This window comes from Equus przewalskii, chromosome 28, assembly GCF_037783145.1.
Source record: "Equus przewalskii isolate Varuska chromosome 28, EquPr2, whole genome shotgun sequence".
Lineage (NCBI taxonomy): Eukaryota > Metazoa > Chordata > Mammalia > Perissodactyla > Equidae > Equus > Equus przewalskii.
The window spans coordinates 24,771,635-24,787,016 of NC_091858.1; the positions used below are offsets into that span (position 1 = coordinate 24,771,635).

The following is a 15,382-nucleotide window of genomic DNA, read 5'->3' on the forward strand; positions in this document are numbered from 1 at the left end:
CTGCGTGACAGCAGATCACTTTTAGTTTGAAAAAAACAGAGTCCATTCTCCCCAGGACAAGGATTTGCCACCACTGAGGAGAGTCAAAAGGACATATAACAGGGGCTGGCCCTGTGGCACAGCAGTTAAATTCACATGTTCTGCTTCGGCGGCTCGGGTTTCGCCAGTTCGGAGCCCAGGTGCGGACCTACGCACTGCTTGTCATGCCATGTTGTGGCAGGTGTCCCACATATAAAAAAAGTAGAGGAAGATGGGCATGGATGTTAGTTGAGGGCCAGTCTTCCTCGGCAAAAAAAGAGGAGGATTGGCAGCAGATATTAGCTCAAGGCTAATCTTCCTCAAAAAAAAGAACGTACAACAGATTCTGAAGGCCATCAAACATGGAGGCATCCAAACTTGCAAGTGCCTCATGGGAACATGTGAATAGCCTCTGAGCATTTACTGGGGAGGGGGTCATGTTTATTTGGGGACAGAAGTTATAATGAGTGCTAACAAAAACCAACCACATTCCTTTATAATTTCATATAGAAAACTTAATCATATGCATCTCTACGCCTCACACTCTTTTAAATTTGAATAGCTAGCTAAAAATGTGATTTTTTTCCCCAACATTCCTGGTAAAAGATTTTGATTAGAAATTTCCATTTTTAGTTGTTTTCATTCAAAAGCTCTAATAACGAAGACTGTGCAATAAAAACTTGCCACGAAATCATATTGAGGAGAGAAATAAACTGATCTCACCTCAAGTATTTTCTCTCAAGTCCCAAAAAAAAATCCACTTAGACATATAACCAAATGTTATTTAATATCTTAAAAAGTAACACAATCCAAAATGGATATTTCACACAACACTACATAAACAACATGAACACAATATTACCATATGGAGGGACTTTCAAATATAGACTTACAAAAATCCCTGTGCTTTTTTTTCTTTTAAGTTATTATACTAAGCATGACAAGTCATCATCATTTACAATATGGTACACTGACACGTTAAAAACCATGTTACAAATGTGCTGTTATAAATCAGTAACATTAGGGAAGACATTTCATGAAGTGTAATTATTTCATATGAAATACTATACAATATAAACAGAACATCCATCTTGGATGACCTTTACAGCAACCAGAGACCAAGTAATTTAAAATTTTTTTTTTCAGTGCAAACACATTTTATTCAAGGCAGTCTTGGCTGCAAAACTCCTTTCTAACATACAGTAAATCCCACTTGCACTTCTTAATTCATTTACCCTAATGCAATAGTCACATTCAGTCACTCAAAGATACCTGCAGAATTATGATCCCTTTAAACTTAACGTTGAAATTGAATTCTCTTCTAGAAAGTAGTATCTACGTCACTACTCTAAGGACCTTAATTTGTAGCTGTCAATACTTACATGAAGGTGACCCTAGGGCAGCTCTAGGTCTAACCCATCATGTGTGCACAATACCACACACTATTTTGCCCTTCCAATGTGGACACCGTGGTAGTGTTGCAGTATCTAGGTGGGGGGTGGGAAGGGCTGGGGAGGGAGGTGGGGAGGGAGGACCTCAGTGGAAAGGAAGGCAAGGAGCTGCTGTGTACTTCGTGATGAATTCCCTGTAACTGCAGACGATCGATATTGGAGGAGATCTTACATCTCAGATTTGGTACCTCTTTTTGGTGGGCGTAAGGGAATGGGGCGCCAAGGTCAGCCTTCGGACAGGGACGCAGGGCAGCTGGACATGGACCAGCCCAGCTTTAACCCTCACACTTGTTTCTAGAGTCATCACTGCCTCACTCGTGAAACAGCCCCTTCCCTCCTTGGCAGGGTGTGTGTGCGTTCACATTTAAAGCCAACAATGAGCGGTTAAAGCTCTATAACTGATAACATACAATCATAAGAAGGTTTAGCCCCCCTTGAGCCTTGTGGAATTCTGAACCTTGCAAATCAGCCACTGTAAGTCATAGCACAACTGTAAAAACACAGGATTCTGTGTTAGAGGAGCAATCACTGGGGACTCTCTCTGGGATGCTGGGGCAAAAGACGTGGCGATGAACTCAATCAGGGTGATGCCAACGTCTATTTCAAACACACCAGGAAATTTAACAATGAATTTTTTCGAACACGTTATTTATGAAATGTCTCCTAAATAAAAATATGGGGAAATATTGGATGTATCCTTAATACTGTAAAACCTTCTGGGAGAATCGAGTGACAGATGATTCTTTTATCTTACTTGGCAAAGATCAGATGGATAGTAATCTCTTTCCCGCCCATATTTTACTAACTCAAAGCAAAACAATGTTTTCCACAGCTTTTGCATTCACTTTTCCTGCGTTTCTAGCTTCCCGGAGCCTTAAACGTGTGCACAAGAGTGGCTCATGAACAGAAGTAGTGGGCGTCTTGACAACGGGCAGGATGGTACTAGGGGCTGGAAGGGCAACAAAGGGATCACTTCTGCTGGGGTCCACTGTCACCTGACAGCATGCTGCTAGCTGGTTCTGTGACTGGCCTGTGGTAATGGCAAAGGTCCCTATCAAGGATTTTATAGCTCCTAATTTGAGAAAACACTTAGAACTAGATGAGCTCCCGGGGAAATCCTGATTCTTCAAAGGAGGGCTGCATGTATTGTACTGAATTTCTGTTGTGCTAAGGAGCACTGTGAAGAGTACTTGATAAAGTTTTTAATTAAAATTTCTGTTTCAGCACCTTCCACTGCAAAAGCAGCCATGTTCCTGGGAGATGGTCTTTTAGCACAGGAAACAGAGAAGCCCAATATGAGACTGTAAACAAGGGTGTACACCTAATCGACCTCTGACCACAATGGCATCGGGTGGATTTGTTAATCTCCCATATCCTAAGTCGATACGCGTAAGGTGTGCCATGGTGTAAAATTCCGAACACCCTGAACTTTTTGAATGAAAATGGACAAAGGTGTAAAATTGTATTTGTTTCTTTGACTTTATTAGCACACATCAGAAAAATAGCATTGTTATTTAGTGATTTCTCATGATGCTCTATCAGACAGATAGAAAATAGATCATTGATAGCTGCCACTGTGTTTCTGGGTAATCTGAAAGTCACTCTTTCTGTTTATTCATTTCAAGTATGGGTATTACAAATATGACCTGCTTTGTTAATTGTCTGTGAATCTGAATGCTTTAGAAGCATTGAAATCCCCAAATGGACTTGCAGAGTCCTTGTAGGTTGTTGTTGATTTTTAATCAAGCTCCAAATACTGTCCATGTTACAAATGGTGAGACTTTTCAAAATACGATCACTAATGTATTGGGAACCATAGGCCTATAATTTAAGTTAAAAACTTTACTTTCAAGTACACTTTGTGGTGATAAGTGGTTTATCCTGGGTAGAATTTTACAAAGCTGTGCCGACCTAAAAAAACAGGAAGAATGCTTCCGTTTTCATGGAACAGGTTTTTTCTCCCCACGGTGACCACAATATAATTTAAATTTACATTTTAGAAATGCTTAGTTGGGTTATGAAAGAGGGAGATGTGGGAACAGCTGGTGTTCAGATCATTGTTACTCCAGATTAACTTTCAATTTATGCTTCCTGAACTTGAGCCTCACAATGCCAGAGAAGCAGTAATTTCTAATTTTTATCCAGCTAGTCCCGTTTGGGGTCTTCTACTTGTTTTCTCTATTTGATGGTACCCACCCCCTTTTCATATGCTCATTGAGGTCCCCTGAGATGTGCAAAATATATAAAATGGAATACAAATTATCGAACAGAAGTTGTGAATACACAGCGCAGCTCCTTTAATTAAGTTAGGGCTCAATAGGGTAGCAGGCGAGTGCAGGTGGAGAAGCCCAAAGTTGGCAGTCCAAATTTCTTGTGTGTCTTCTGTGACTGAAAACCTAGAATTGGAATCCGATTTTCACAGGAGTAAACAGCTTGCTAAATTCTGTTTACCCATTGGCTCTTCGCCAGAGAGAACTTTTAGCAGGAATTGGGGGTCGGGGGAAAGACAAGAAATTTCAACTTCCTTTCATTCATTAACAAGATCAAGTGCGCTTTTGTGGGGACGAGAGGAGAGACAGGTTTACATCAGAAAGTGAAATAATGCCATAAAAGAAAACCATGGCAATGAAAACTCAAGAGTCCACGTAGGCAATCACTGACACACACACAGAACGCCATGGCTGAATGTTTCCAAAAGTTTTAAACTTCGCTTTTCTGAACAATACACTTCAACGCACTGCTGCCGCTTCATCAAATTTATGGAGGTAGTTATATGTAAAAATAAAAATTACCATAAAGTAATATGCTGTATCAGAATAATACATAAGTGTGCAAAATGCCGACAGATGGGTTGACCCTTTAAAGTTGAACGCTACACAGAGATTCAACCAGATTCAGTTTTGTAAACCTTTCCGTTGATAAACTCTAAGTGAAGACTAGAGAGATGAGCAGCCGTGGAAAACAAAGCTATCATCCCATTGGAGGAGAAGGAAGCTGGCGAAGCCTGGAGCGGGCCCGAGAGGTTCGTCACCGAGAACTTCACCGGAGACCATCTTGGGCCACATCTGTAACCTGCTTCCCGCCTCCACTCTTCCCCCTTTTGAGAACCCCGACTAGATTCAGACGGGGAAATTTCTACATGGAACATCTGCTTACATCTTATCATCTTTAAAGTCCATCATTTCTACACTAATGGCTGCTGGTCTAAGGGAGGTTTTTTTTTTTTTTTAATCATGTACCCCATAGCATCAGGCAAAGAGTGTACACGTTTTATTTGAATAATGTCTTCTGTAAACCTATTTCTTGTGAAATATTGATAAATTCATATTTTAAAGCTTCTCTTCAAGGTAATGCTTTTCCATCCTGTTCACACAGCATTTGATTATTAGAATGGCTACTTTCAGAGGATCAACTACAGGCTGACGTAGTGTTTCAATGGTTAGATTACTCATGAACTGATAGTATGATAAACACTTGTGAGCGGGTTTTTGGCAAAAATGAATTTAGACAGAAGAATTTAGTAACTGCCTGGTATACAACTCCCCAAGGAAACAGACTCTGTGTATAGTCTATTAGAAACATTATCATCCCTTCTGGACATATTTAAGCAATGAGACAGGGTGCATTTCTGAGCAATCAAGGCATGCCTTGGAGGACATAAGGCATGAGGCTGAAAGCCAACTGACTTAAACATTTAGTGGTGTGCGAGTTTACCAAGAAATGTGCTTACATTTCACTGTAAGCACAAAACAAAGGAATCTATACCAAACTTGACGAGTCCAGTTTGACCCAATGCAACTTCCAAATATCTGAAAAAGCCAAAGGGAGTATCTAAATGTTTCAAGAATCAGTCCAGCTCTGTATATGACTGCATTCTTTAACCAGATTGCCAGTGATTAAACCTAAAACTGACGCAGGAGTGTTTCACAAATTTTATGCCCATTACTGAAATCTGAGGTGAAAATATTTTAGATTTATTTTTGGATATATATTTCACGGTCTATGGCTCCAAATATCACATGCCATTAAACTAAATAAAACTCTCTGTCAGACCGTTGACTTGTGTCGTATGGAACACTTTTGCAAATAATTTGCCATTATCTATAGATTTATTCCATTGTTCTCATAAAATAAAACACGGGAACTTTGAAATGTCTCTTTCTCATAAGGTTGAAGCTTGATTATCTGTAATCCCTTTGCTGCTGAGAGTCTTTTCTTTGTATTCAACTTGACATTGTAAACCAAAGCAACAGGTTAAATCATTTCGAAATAAGTTGGGCTAATGACCATACAGCCACCTAAAAAATGCCTCCTGAAATTAGTTACAAAGTATCTGTAAACATTACCCTGGCATAGTTCATGTATGCATAATTGTTACTCTGATAAATTTTAGGGGAGTACAAGTTAGGATTATACCACATTCTGTTGTTAATTACATGGGCACACATGTATTTCTAATCAAAAATCATTTTAAAGTTTTTTCTATAGATATCTTCCCAGGAATAAAAGGCCTGAAGTTCAACTCTCCCTAAATTTGCTCTTTCCTATAACCACTAAAAATTATCTCCCACAGCCTAATTTAGGCATTCTATTTAAAACTACATAAAATAGATTTATGTCCTTCCATTAGAAAGAATAACATCCCCAGGCCATACTCTTCATTTGTATCACAAAGAACATTTTGCTTTTAAACAAACTAATTATCGTATCTATTATAGCAAGATAGGATCATTCTAAGCATCACAAGGAGGAAATTATCTTCCTTAAATATTTGATTAACACCTTTTAAAAGTCCTCATTACCTCTTCCATCACTGATTGCTGTGCCCCAGCCAGGCTGGGGCTGCCCTCCTTTCTCCACTTCAGATTCAAAGGCCTATATTCCTGTTTGTGATTATGGAAGGTTAAAGATCAGACAAGCATCTGTTACACTCAAAAACAAAATCCTGAAAATAAACACTCCCAGAATTTTGATCACGACTCCTCTGACACACTTCCAAGGGCTCCTGCAAAATCGTGTCACGAAAACTCACAGTGAAAAATGATTGGTGCATAAACAATTCACACACACAAAGGGCTGGGGTCCCTTCTAATCAGTTTGGCATTGATTTCCCCTCAAGGTGGGCCCTTGCATTGGACATTTAGTGGTGGCTTAGTTTTTTTTTTTCTTTTTTTTGGAAGTGTCAAGGATCAGTTCTGTGGCACCATTTGACCACAGGCTGGGAGCAACACGCATCTGTGGCATTTAAAAATGAAATTGGCAACTGCAGGACATTGAGAATGCATATTACACTTACAGTGTCTAGACTTTCCTATGTGTGCTCAGTTACAATTAGTGAAGCAAGGTTTACATATCACCTCTACTGCTATTCAGTTGCTACAGAGCCATAAATGTGAAAAGCAATACTCTGAAATAAAGACTTGTTGTGTTGTTTTGTTTTTTTTTTGCCCTAGCCTACTTAGCAGCACAGTTTAAGTAAACACAAAAACTGTGGTTGAGATGCTTGTCTTTCCAAAGATGTAAACATCAGTCCCAGTGTCGTAAACTTGTCTGGATCGAATGAGACAGATCTGAGGCAGAATGACTATCACACACTAGTCACAGAAGCTTGCAAGCAGTTGGAAGGTTTCTGTAATTTCTCAGCTTCATTGGTTGGGGGCTCTGTACTTGCTCGGAAGTTGAAGGCCGGGCCAGCTCCACCATGGGCCGGGCTCAACGTGGTGTTCTGACGACGGTTACTTTCAACAATGCTTGACGTGTTGGAAGCCAGGCTCTCCCGAGTACTAAAAGAGTAAAAAGGTTTGGTTTTGTTTTCTTTCGAACATAAATAATTATATATTGAGCCCCAGAGGAAGAGCAAATGACGTAAGTTAATGGATTTCCTCTGTTGGTTCATAATGTCAGATATATACTATCTCATCCTGATTATTCACACATGCTGCTCCAACACGGGCTGCAGAGCTCTCACAAGACATGTTACAATCAGCAGCACACTGAGTAAAGGGTTTTCACACAGCTAAACGCTTTTTAAACGTCTTTACATTAAACGTCTTCACCTTCCTTTCATACTCAAGGAAACTGTTCAGACTTTGATGTGATAGATAGCTATTGCATTAGTTTTAACAAAGAATACTCATAAATACGCATTTGTAATGATTTCATTTCAGGTTCGAAATTCATTGATATATATCAAACTGTTCCTGAGCAAACTTAATAATTTTGCCCTAATGATTCTGTTCTTCATTCTTGACTAGCAGATTTTGACTTTGAACTTCAAGCACGGTGCTAGCTAATTTGCCACACTGATGGGAATAAAATTCTTTTTAAACATGCCATACCTCTGTTTCAAATTTTAACACTTTAGTTAAAAAGCGCTATGTTTTCAGATAAGGCATCTTAGATTTTCCCCATTCATCTGTAAAGTTTACATTTGTCTACCCCTACACCCCTCCTCCAACTGCCACTTCGGTAGAAATATTTTATTTTTAAAGGATTCTTCTAGAATAGAGGTGATTTAATGGCTTTAGCATTTCGATTTCTCTTTTAATTTTTCTAAGTTAGAAATACTTGAACCTATGTTATTGCTCCAAGAGATTTAGAACATTTGACATTTCAAATATGTGGGGCAATAAGATTACATGGCATGATCGATGGGAACTACATGGGTTTCATGTTCAAGCGTCTCAAAATGGTAATAAGAAACTCATCAGCTTACAAAGAGATTGAAGAAACCGTAAAGCTCAAAACATCCACCCTACTGGTTGGATTCAAAGTTTATACAATATTCTACGAGAGTTGGTCCCCCTAACTGATTTAAGCCTGCTGAAGGTCAACAACGAGTCAAGCTACCATAGTGGACATCCTTGACGCCTCTCTTTCATTCCAATCCTAAACCAAGAGTGATTTTGTCTGGACTCTATACCTCAGCAGCCCTTCCTAACAAGTCATTTCATCCTAACCTCTTGTGGCCTTGAGTTTGCTTCTCATCAAGGGGCCAGAGTTGATTGTTTAAAAGGAAGTTTGTTCACCGACTACCAAAAAGACAACTGGACGTTTCTTGACTGCAGAGGGTACCTCAGAAGGTTAATACCTTTATAGAAATAAGTCAAGTTCCCTCATGATGCTTATGGTAAATCTGGGCATACCTAAAAAAAGACTCCAAAATATCATCACTAAAGGGATGGAAAGTGCTAGACTTACCTTCTTACCTGCCTTACACCTTCCCTAAGGAAATTCGTCAGTGGCTTGTCAGCACTACAACTGAGGCATAGGGTCAGGTGAAGCGGGGAAGAAGACCAATAAACATGGAGAACCTCAAAGATTTCATAGCACGTTCCTTCCATTCCATTCTTAATCCTGACAGAAACTTGTTATAGTATTTGACTTCCTCATCTCTAAAATGGGGAGAGTTATGCCATTAACCTACGCATGGAGCAACTGTGAAGAAGAAATATGCGTTGATAAAGCGTTTGTACACTGAAAAGCTAGACAAATGTAAATTATTTCTGCTGTACATCGGCATGTAATGAATTACGTAGCTACTGGGGAGCTGACTTGGGAATCTATACATTACTAATGACATCTTTTCTATGGGAAAATGCATTTTAAGGCCCAAAGAACCCACTTTTAAACCAGCTTTTGAGGCAGGGGCTTAACATTTATAAAGCACCTGCTGTATGCCAGGCCCTATAAATGCACATCACTGCAACAGATCTCTAAGTTGGGAGCTGTCTGTGCTCTAAGAAGCCTCTGACCACCTTTGACCATAGCCAGCATATTAATAATGATAAACACATACAGCACTCCAGTTTCTCCAAAGGATATATTTCATTATTGTGCGTACAGTGTGTGGCATTCATATTGAGGGCTTTGGATATGATGATGAAAAGGTTAATGGAGATGCAGTGTTCACAGTAAGAATATTCCTCAAATTTAAAAGTTCTTACTTTGTTTAGGAGAGAGCTAATGGAGTGCAACCTTAAGAATAAGATTTCAGGATTTTACAGGCAGAAGAACCAGGGACCTGTGTTGTGCATCCTCCTGCCTGGGTGTTTCCCTTGGCCCCACACTTCGGCAGCACATGACCGTGCAGCACGTTAAGCAGACACATCCTTGGCAGGCTTGGGTCCCTCTGATTTTCATATTGCATTTATCAACCAGTTTTTGGCCTCAGATTTGGAAGAGTAGGCTTTCACATCAAGATTTTCATTTTCAATATTAGGTCTCCTAGCATAGTCTAAGTTTCTACCTTTTTTCTTTCTCAATACCCTTTAGTTCCCAACAAAAGGGACTGAAGAATTTTGGAAATGTAGCTAAACATAACTTCTGAGCCAGCATTGAAAGCTGGGGGTGTGGAAATCACCTTTTTGGGTCTTTTTTTTGGGGGGGGGGGGCTGGATCTTAGTTGCTCAGTGAATTATTTACTGAAAGATCTGAATAAATGGCCCACTTAAGATTCCTCCATCTCACAGCAGTGAAGAGGTGTCAGCATGATAATGCTATTTGGCTAAAATACTCCTCATGCTGGACAGTCAAACTCCCTGTAACTCAAATATTATCCTTCGTAGACTATCCTCATGTGTTAAAAAGGGAACTTAGTGAATTTATTGAGGTGTAGAGAAAATACAGTTTAAAAATAGGTATAGAAAATAAGTTTGTCACGTAGCTTCTAACCAAAGAATATTACATGTGAAAAGCAGAAAATGAGGAATTGCCATGTAGATTCTCTAACTGCACGAAATTTATGGGTGATCCACGTAGTCCTACAGACAAACTTCTACCTAATAATAGTGGACAGACATGTACCTAAATTCTGTGAAAGCTGTCTCCTCAGAATGACCTTTTACCCTCGACAACGACATAGCATTTAATCTTATGTACATTATCAAAGAAATGCAAATAAACTGATTTCAAGAAATAACCCCATTCACAAATTCTAGATTCTGCACCCCCAAATTTAGAGATAAAATATGTTCTGTGGAGAGACTAGTTCAACTATTTCATGAATATTTCTGTTTCTTTGTCCCTAGACAAAGAAATAATTTTTTAATTTTAATATTTAATTTTAAATGTTATTTAAATTTTATCATTATAAATCATTATAATTTAATATAATAATTTTAATATTATGTGGTGGTTTTTGAGTTAGAACCCACTAAACCACTCTCAACGTCTCCTTAGCAACTATCTGTGGAGTATTACAGCTTTCCCTCTGTGGAGGGCCAGGGGCCAGAGGGCAGTGTGAAGGGATAGAAACCGCTGTGTAAAAAGCATTAGGCAGGCAGAGTCCACAGAACAAGAAACATAAGGTACAGGCAAATCAACCACACCTTCCATAACTGATGGTTTCGAACTTCTACCATGGATTACAGACCTTGAACTGTGCTAATGCAGCATCCACTACTAGGAATTCAAAAGGAAAGAAAAAGAGTAGAAGAGAGAAATAGAAAAAGACATAGAAAACTTGTAAATAAATTAAGATTGGATTTGGGCTAGAAAAATATTTAGCAAAAATTATGTTTTAGAAAAGTCACTTAATACGCCGGCAGTTTTCAGACTGAGCGCCGTGGCTCCATGTGGTCCCTTAGGGCACCTCATGGGATGGCAGAGGAGATCTGGGGCTCCTAATCTCCCACCCACTTTAACCAGAGGGCCATCTCTGTGGTCTGTTTAGACCTTGGTCTTCCAGACGTGTGTTACTTTGAAAAAAAGGTTACACAACAAAAAGAAAAAAGTAATCAAGAAGTTGCCCTTTAAGACATAACAAAGGCCTAATGTGGGACAAACCGATTAATGATTCCCAGTTCTGATTTTGGGATGCTCTGTCCCAAAATTATCCAGAGATATAGTGAAATGATCACAATAGAATTTTAATTCTTAATAACTAAAACAAATATAGGAAATACATAATCATATCTGGGTACTCGTTAAAATTATAAATATTGTAAAGTCTTGGGAATCGCAGCAAACGAGAAATGTCAATCTCTCAATAGTATTTCTGCATCTCAGAGTCACCAATCTGGAGTAGAATTTGGAAGGAGAATTAGGTCCCGAGTTGCTCTTTGAGGCGAAGGAAGAGTTAAGGAGGAAGAAAGGAAGTTGCACAGACTCTCTTTTGCTTTCTTAACTCCTGAACTACTTCAGTGCGCAGGACATGACCATCGGGCATTACATACTCTCAACTGTCAACCCTTTGCTGAACTACCGGCACCTACGAAAAAGAAGGGACTATGATTAGAGTGCCTAAATGGGTGGTATCAATTTTGCAGGAGGAGCAAGAAAAGTGCTGGCACACGCTTTGATCTAAGAGAGCACAGGCCCCTAATCTTTCTGCGAGAGGAACGAGGTTCCATTTCTCTGTGGACATGCGCGTGGCGAGAGAAAGGTGTGTGAGCAAGGCAGGGTGCACAGAAAGTAAGGACTAAAACAGGAACAAGCTTCTGGATCTGCTGGAAAGGTTTTGAGATCTGCTGTTATATTCTCACTAGAGGGACCCCCTTTCTTAAATCAATCAATTTATTCCCAACCCCTACGCCCCCACACTGACTACTCATTCTACTCAAAAAGATAGTATTTTTGAAGGACTTAAAAAAAAAAAACCCTTCCTTTATTAGTATGGTGGAAATATAAACAGAGAAGAAAAAATACTGGGAAATGTTGGTCTTAGTTAGATTAGACTGATGCTAGTTTGAGGGGAGGGGCCAACCCACCAGTCCAGATTGGTGATCTCTACATCTGCAGAAACATTTGTTTCAATTCCTGAAAAAGAAGTCAGAAACAGGTTGTTAACAATACAACTCATGCAACTCTTTCCCCTCATTCACAGAACTGAGACTGTGAAGTCAGAAAATTTTCAAGTTATCTGCAAAAAGCCCCAGAACCCGGTAGGTGTATGTGTGTGCAGAGAGATGCCTCTCCCTACCGTGGGGAGTTGAATCCACTGTCCACAGTGATGCTGCTGCTGTCCATGCTGTCGAGGCGTGCCGAATGGGTGGCTCTCTGGTTGCTGCTGCTGTCAGTTTCTTTTGGGGCGAGGAGGGTGAGGTTCTTCTCGAATTTCCTCTGCAGGTCTCTTTCCTTCTCCCTCTCGAGGAGCCACTGCATGGTGCCTACGTCATCTCTGTTTTTCTCCTCCTCCGTGTTCTTGTTCGCCCCTTCCTCAGAGTCGTCATCATCAGAGACGTTGTAATAGTCAAAAGAGGCTTCCTGGTTGCCCCCTGACTCCTGCTGACGCTGGGAAGCAGGCATGGCTTGTGCTGCCGAGGTCCCGAGGGACGGCTCCAGTTTCTCGCATCGGCCTGGCAATGTGTCGGCAGGTGTCTTCGGATGAGATTTGAGGAGAGACAGGCTCGATTTGTGATAGCTGTTTACAGACAAGGTGCTGTGAAGAGGTTTGAACAGTGTGTCTTTGCTGAATATCTCTTTCCTCTTGTCCAGGCTGCTGGGCTCGGCGTTGTGATGCTGGATGAGGCGTCCATTGGCCATCCCTTCAGCCACTGCTCCCGAAGCGGCTGGGCCCCCGCCTGGCCCTTTTGGCGACTCCTCCTTGTGCCCTACAGGCTCCCTGGCGGAATGTGGGGCCTGCCTATCAGACAGAGGCAGCTTTTTCACCCCTTCTGTCAGGGTCAGAGTGTCATGGTCCTCTTTATTCTTTCCCAGAGGTGACGGTGCCGTGAGCACCGTCTCACTGGAGGTGTTGCACTGGAAATAGTCATCTGTAGTTGTTTTTGTTGGACAAGAGTTGAGTTCGCTATAGGATGGCAAACTCTCGGGTGCTTTGCCTGGCTCCAAAAGGCTACAAGCACTGGAAGGCTCCTTGCTGCCACCGACTATTTCTGGAATACACACTTCTTTATAGCTTGTGGACGAAATGTGAGCCCTTTGATGACCGACAGTCTGTGCAGGCCTTAAAGTACTGTCATCAATGTAGGATTGGCTAGGCGTTTGGTCATCTTGGCTACAGCCTTCGGCCAGGTCTTCAGGCGTCCCCAGAGAAGAAGCACCCAGAGGGCCTTTGGAGTTATCCATGGATCTGGATCTCTCCTTGGCTTTATTGGATCTTTCATTCCTGGACCTTCGGTCCTGGGTATGGCTGTGGCTTCGGTGCACCTTTGAGTGGGAGCTTCCCCTGGAAGGTTCAGGAAAAGGCATCTCAGTTCTCCTTTTGGCCAATTCCCCAGACACATCCCATTCTGGGGTCATGGGGAAATGAGACTCGATCACGTTCGTGTTGCTATGCATGATGAAGTTATCTCCTTTGTGTTCAATGATGAAGCAGCCCTCCCTAGGCGCCCTGGTGAGAGGATCACAAAAATCATACTCTCTCTCACCTGGGATGTCCAGGTGAGAGCCATCTGATGGGTCTCCTTTAGACACACGTGTCTTGCTGTGTGACCGGGACTTTCCGTGGGACTTTCGATGAGTCCTACTCTTTTTACTTCTTCCACTGTGATGGGCAGAGGACCCAGCTTTACTCCTATGCGCTTTTTCTTCTTCAAGTTTCTTCATTAGTGCAGTGTGCCTCATGACATTTTCCACGGTCAAGTCCGGGTTAATCCTCCGAATGATTTCCATTTCCACTTCCCTAGGGATGGTCGTTGGTGTGTCCTCATCTCGCAGGGGCCACTCTTCAGGAGGAAACTGGGCAGAGAAATTGGCTAGCTGTTTGGTCTTGTCTTTTTTAAAACTTAGCCGGAATAACTTGAGCCCGAACTTTTTGGACTGCTTTTCACTATCTTTAGGTTTTGAGAGAGTTTCTGTCTTATAAGAAAAATTTACAGTACTTTTGCTCTTTTCAGTGGGTGGCACCTGGCATAGTGAAGGAGGGCAATAAGGGTCTTTGCAGTCCTTGGCAGGCTTCCTCTGCAGAGTTGACGCATGCATACTGTGCATGTCTTCTCTGCAGCAGTGGCAAGAGTCGCAGTGGTTTCTGGGCAATGTTCTTTCCCTGACGCAGCCTGAGGCAGAGGGCGTTATGGTTCCGGGTTGTGGAGAGGTACACTGAGACCTGTCAGGTATCCTCTCGTCCAAATGGTACCATTTACTGTTAGTTCTTATGAGGGAAGGAGTGATGAAGTAAGTCTGTGGGGTCACGATGAAATAGCCATCTGGAGTTGGGTAGATTTTCCTCTCCCGAACCAGCGTGTTCAGTGTGTGCCGTAGAATTTCTTGGCTTGGGGTGGGAACACCTAAAACCAAAAGAACGCATTTGTGAGAATGAAGAGGGAACATGTTATTGATCCTCATTTTTCAGAGTCTGCCATGGACTGAATGTTAGCGCCCCCACCAAGATCCATATGTTCAAGCCCTAATCCCCAGTGTGATGGCATTAGGAGGTGGGGTTTTGGGGAGGTGACTAGATTAGACAAGTGAAGAAGGTAGAGCCCCACGATGTGCCCTTACAAAGAAGAGGAAGAGACCAGAGAGCCCTCGATCTCTGTGATGTGAGGGTATGGCTGTCTGCAAACCAGGAAGAGGGCTCTCTCCAGGCACCAAATCGATGGATGCCTTGATCTTGAACTTCCCAGTCTCTGGAATTGTGAGAAATAAATGTCCCATTACCTGGTCTATGGTATTTTGTTACAGCAGCGCAAACTGACTAAGACAGAACCCTATTAATTTTGCCAAGCTTCAAAGTATAATCATATAGCAAGCAAGCTGGAGTCAAAGGTGTTCACTAAGTTTAATGTGAATCCTAATCTTCTCTAATAACTTTTATGAATATTACTACCAATAGAATGGGAAAGCTGGGAAGAGAGAGATGCAAGCTCGATGGTTAGATTGCTACTGTTGTTATGAACCTTTACTGAACTAAATCATTAAAGACAGAATATTTTGAAATGAAGGAAATATAAAAAATGTTTCACATGATATGACAAATTTATAAAAAAGGGTTGAAATAGCCATCTTGGGAT

The 15,382-nt window shown here is 41.3% G+C and overlaps 1 protein-coding gene across 6 annotated transcripts in view; it reads right to left on the reverse strand.

Moving 5' to 3' along the window:
* Nucleotides 1-786: 786 nt before the first annotated feature.
* The window catches only part of STOX2 (storkhead box 2), a 154,217-nt gene continuing 139,621 nt past the window's right edge, over nucleotides 787-15,382 (reverse strand). For 3 of the 6 annotated variants that reach the window (XM_070598228.1, XM_070598226.1, XM_070598227.1), the window contains exons 3-5: nucleotides 12,391-14,656; nucleotides 12,179-12,227; nucleotides 4,595-7,252 (exon numbers count right to left, since the gene is read on the reverse strand). In XM_070598228.1, the coding sequence (XP_070454329.1) occupies nucleotides 12,221-12,227; nucleotides 12,391-14,656 (2,273 nt within the window). In that variant the 3' untranslated portion in view covers nucleotides 4,595-7,252; nucleotides 12,179-12,220. Of the gene's footprint in view, nucleotides 7,253-12,178; nucleotides 12,228-12,390; nucleotides 14,657-15,382 lie in introns of all 6 variants that reach the window. The other 3 variants (XM_070598223.1, XM_070598224.1, XM_070598225.1) reach the window with 3 other exon arrangements.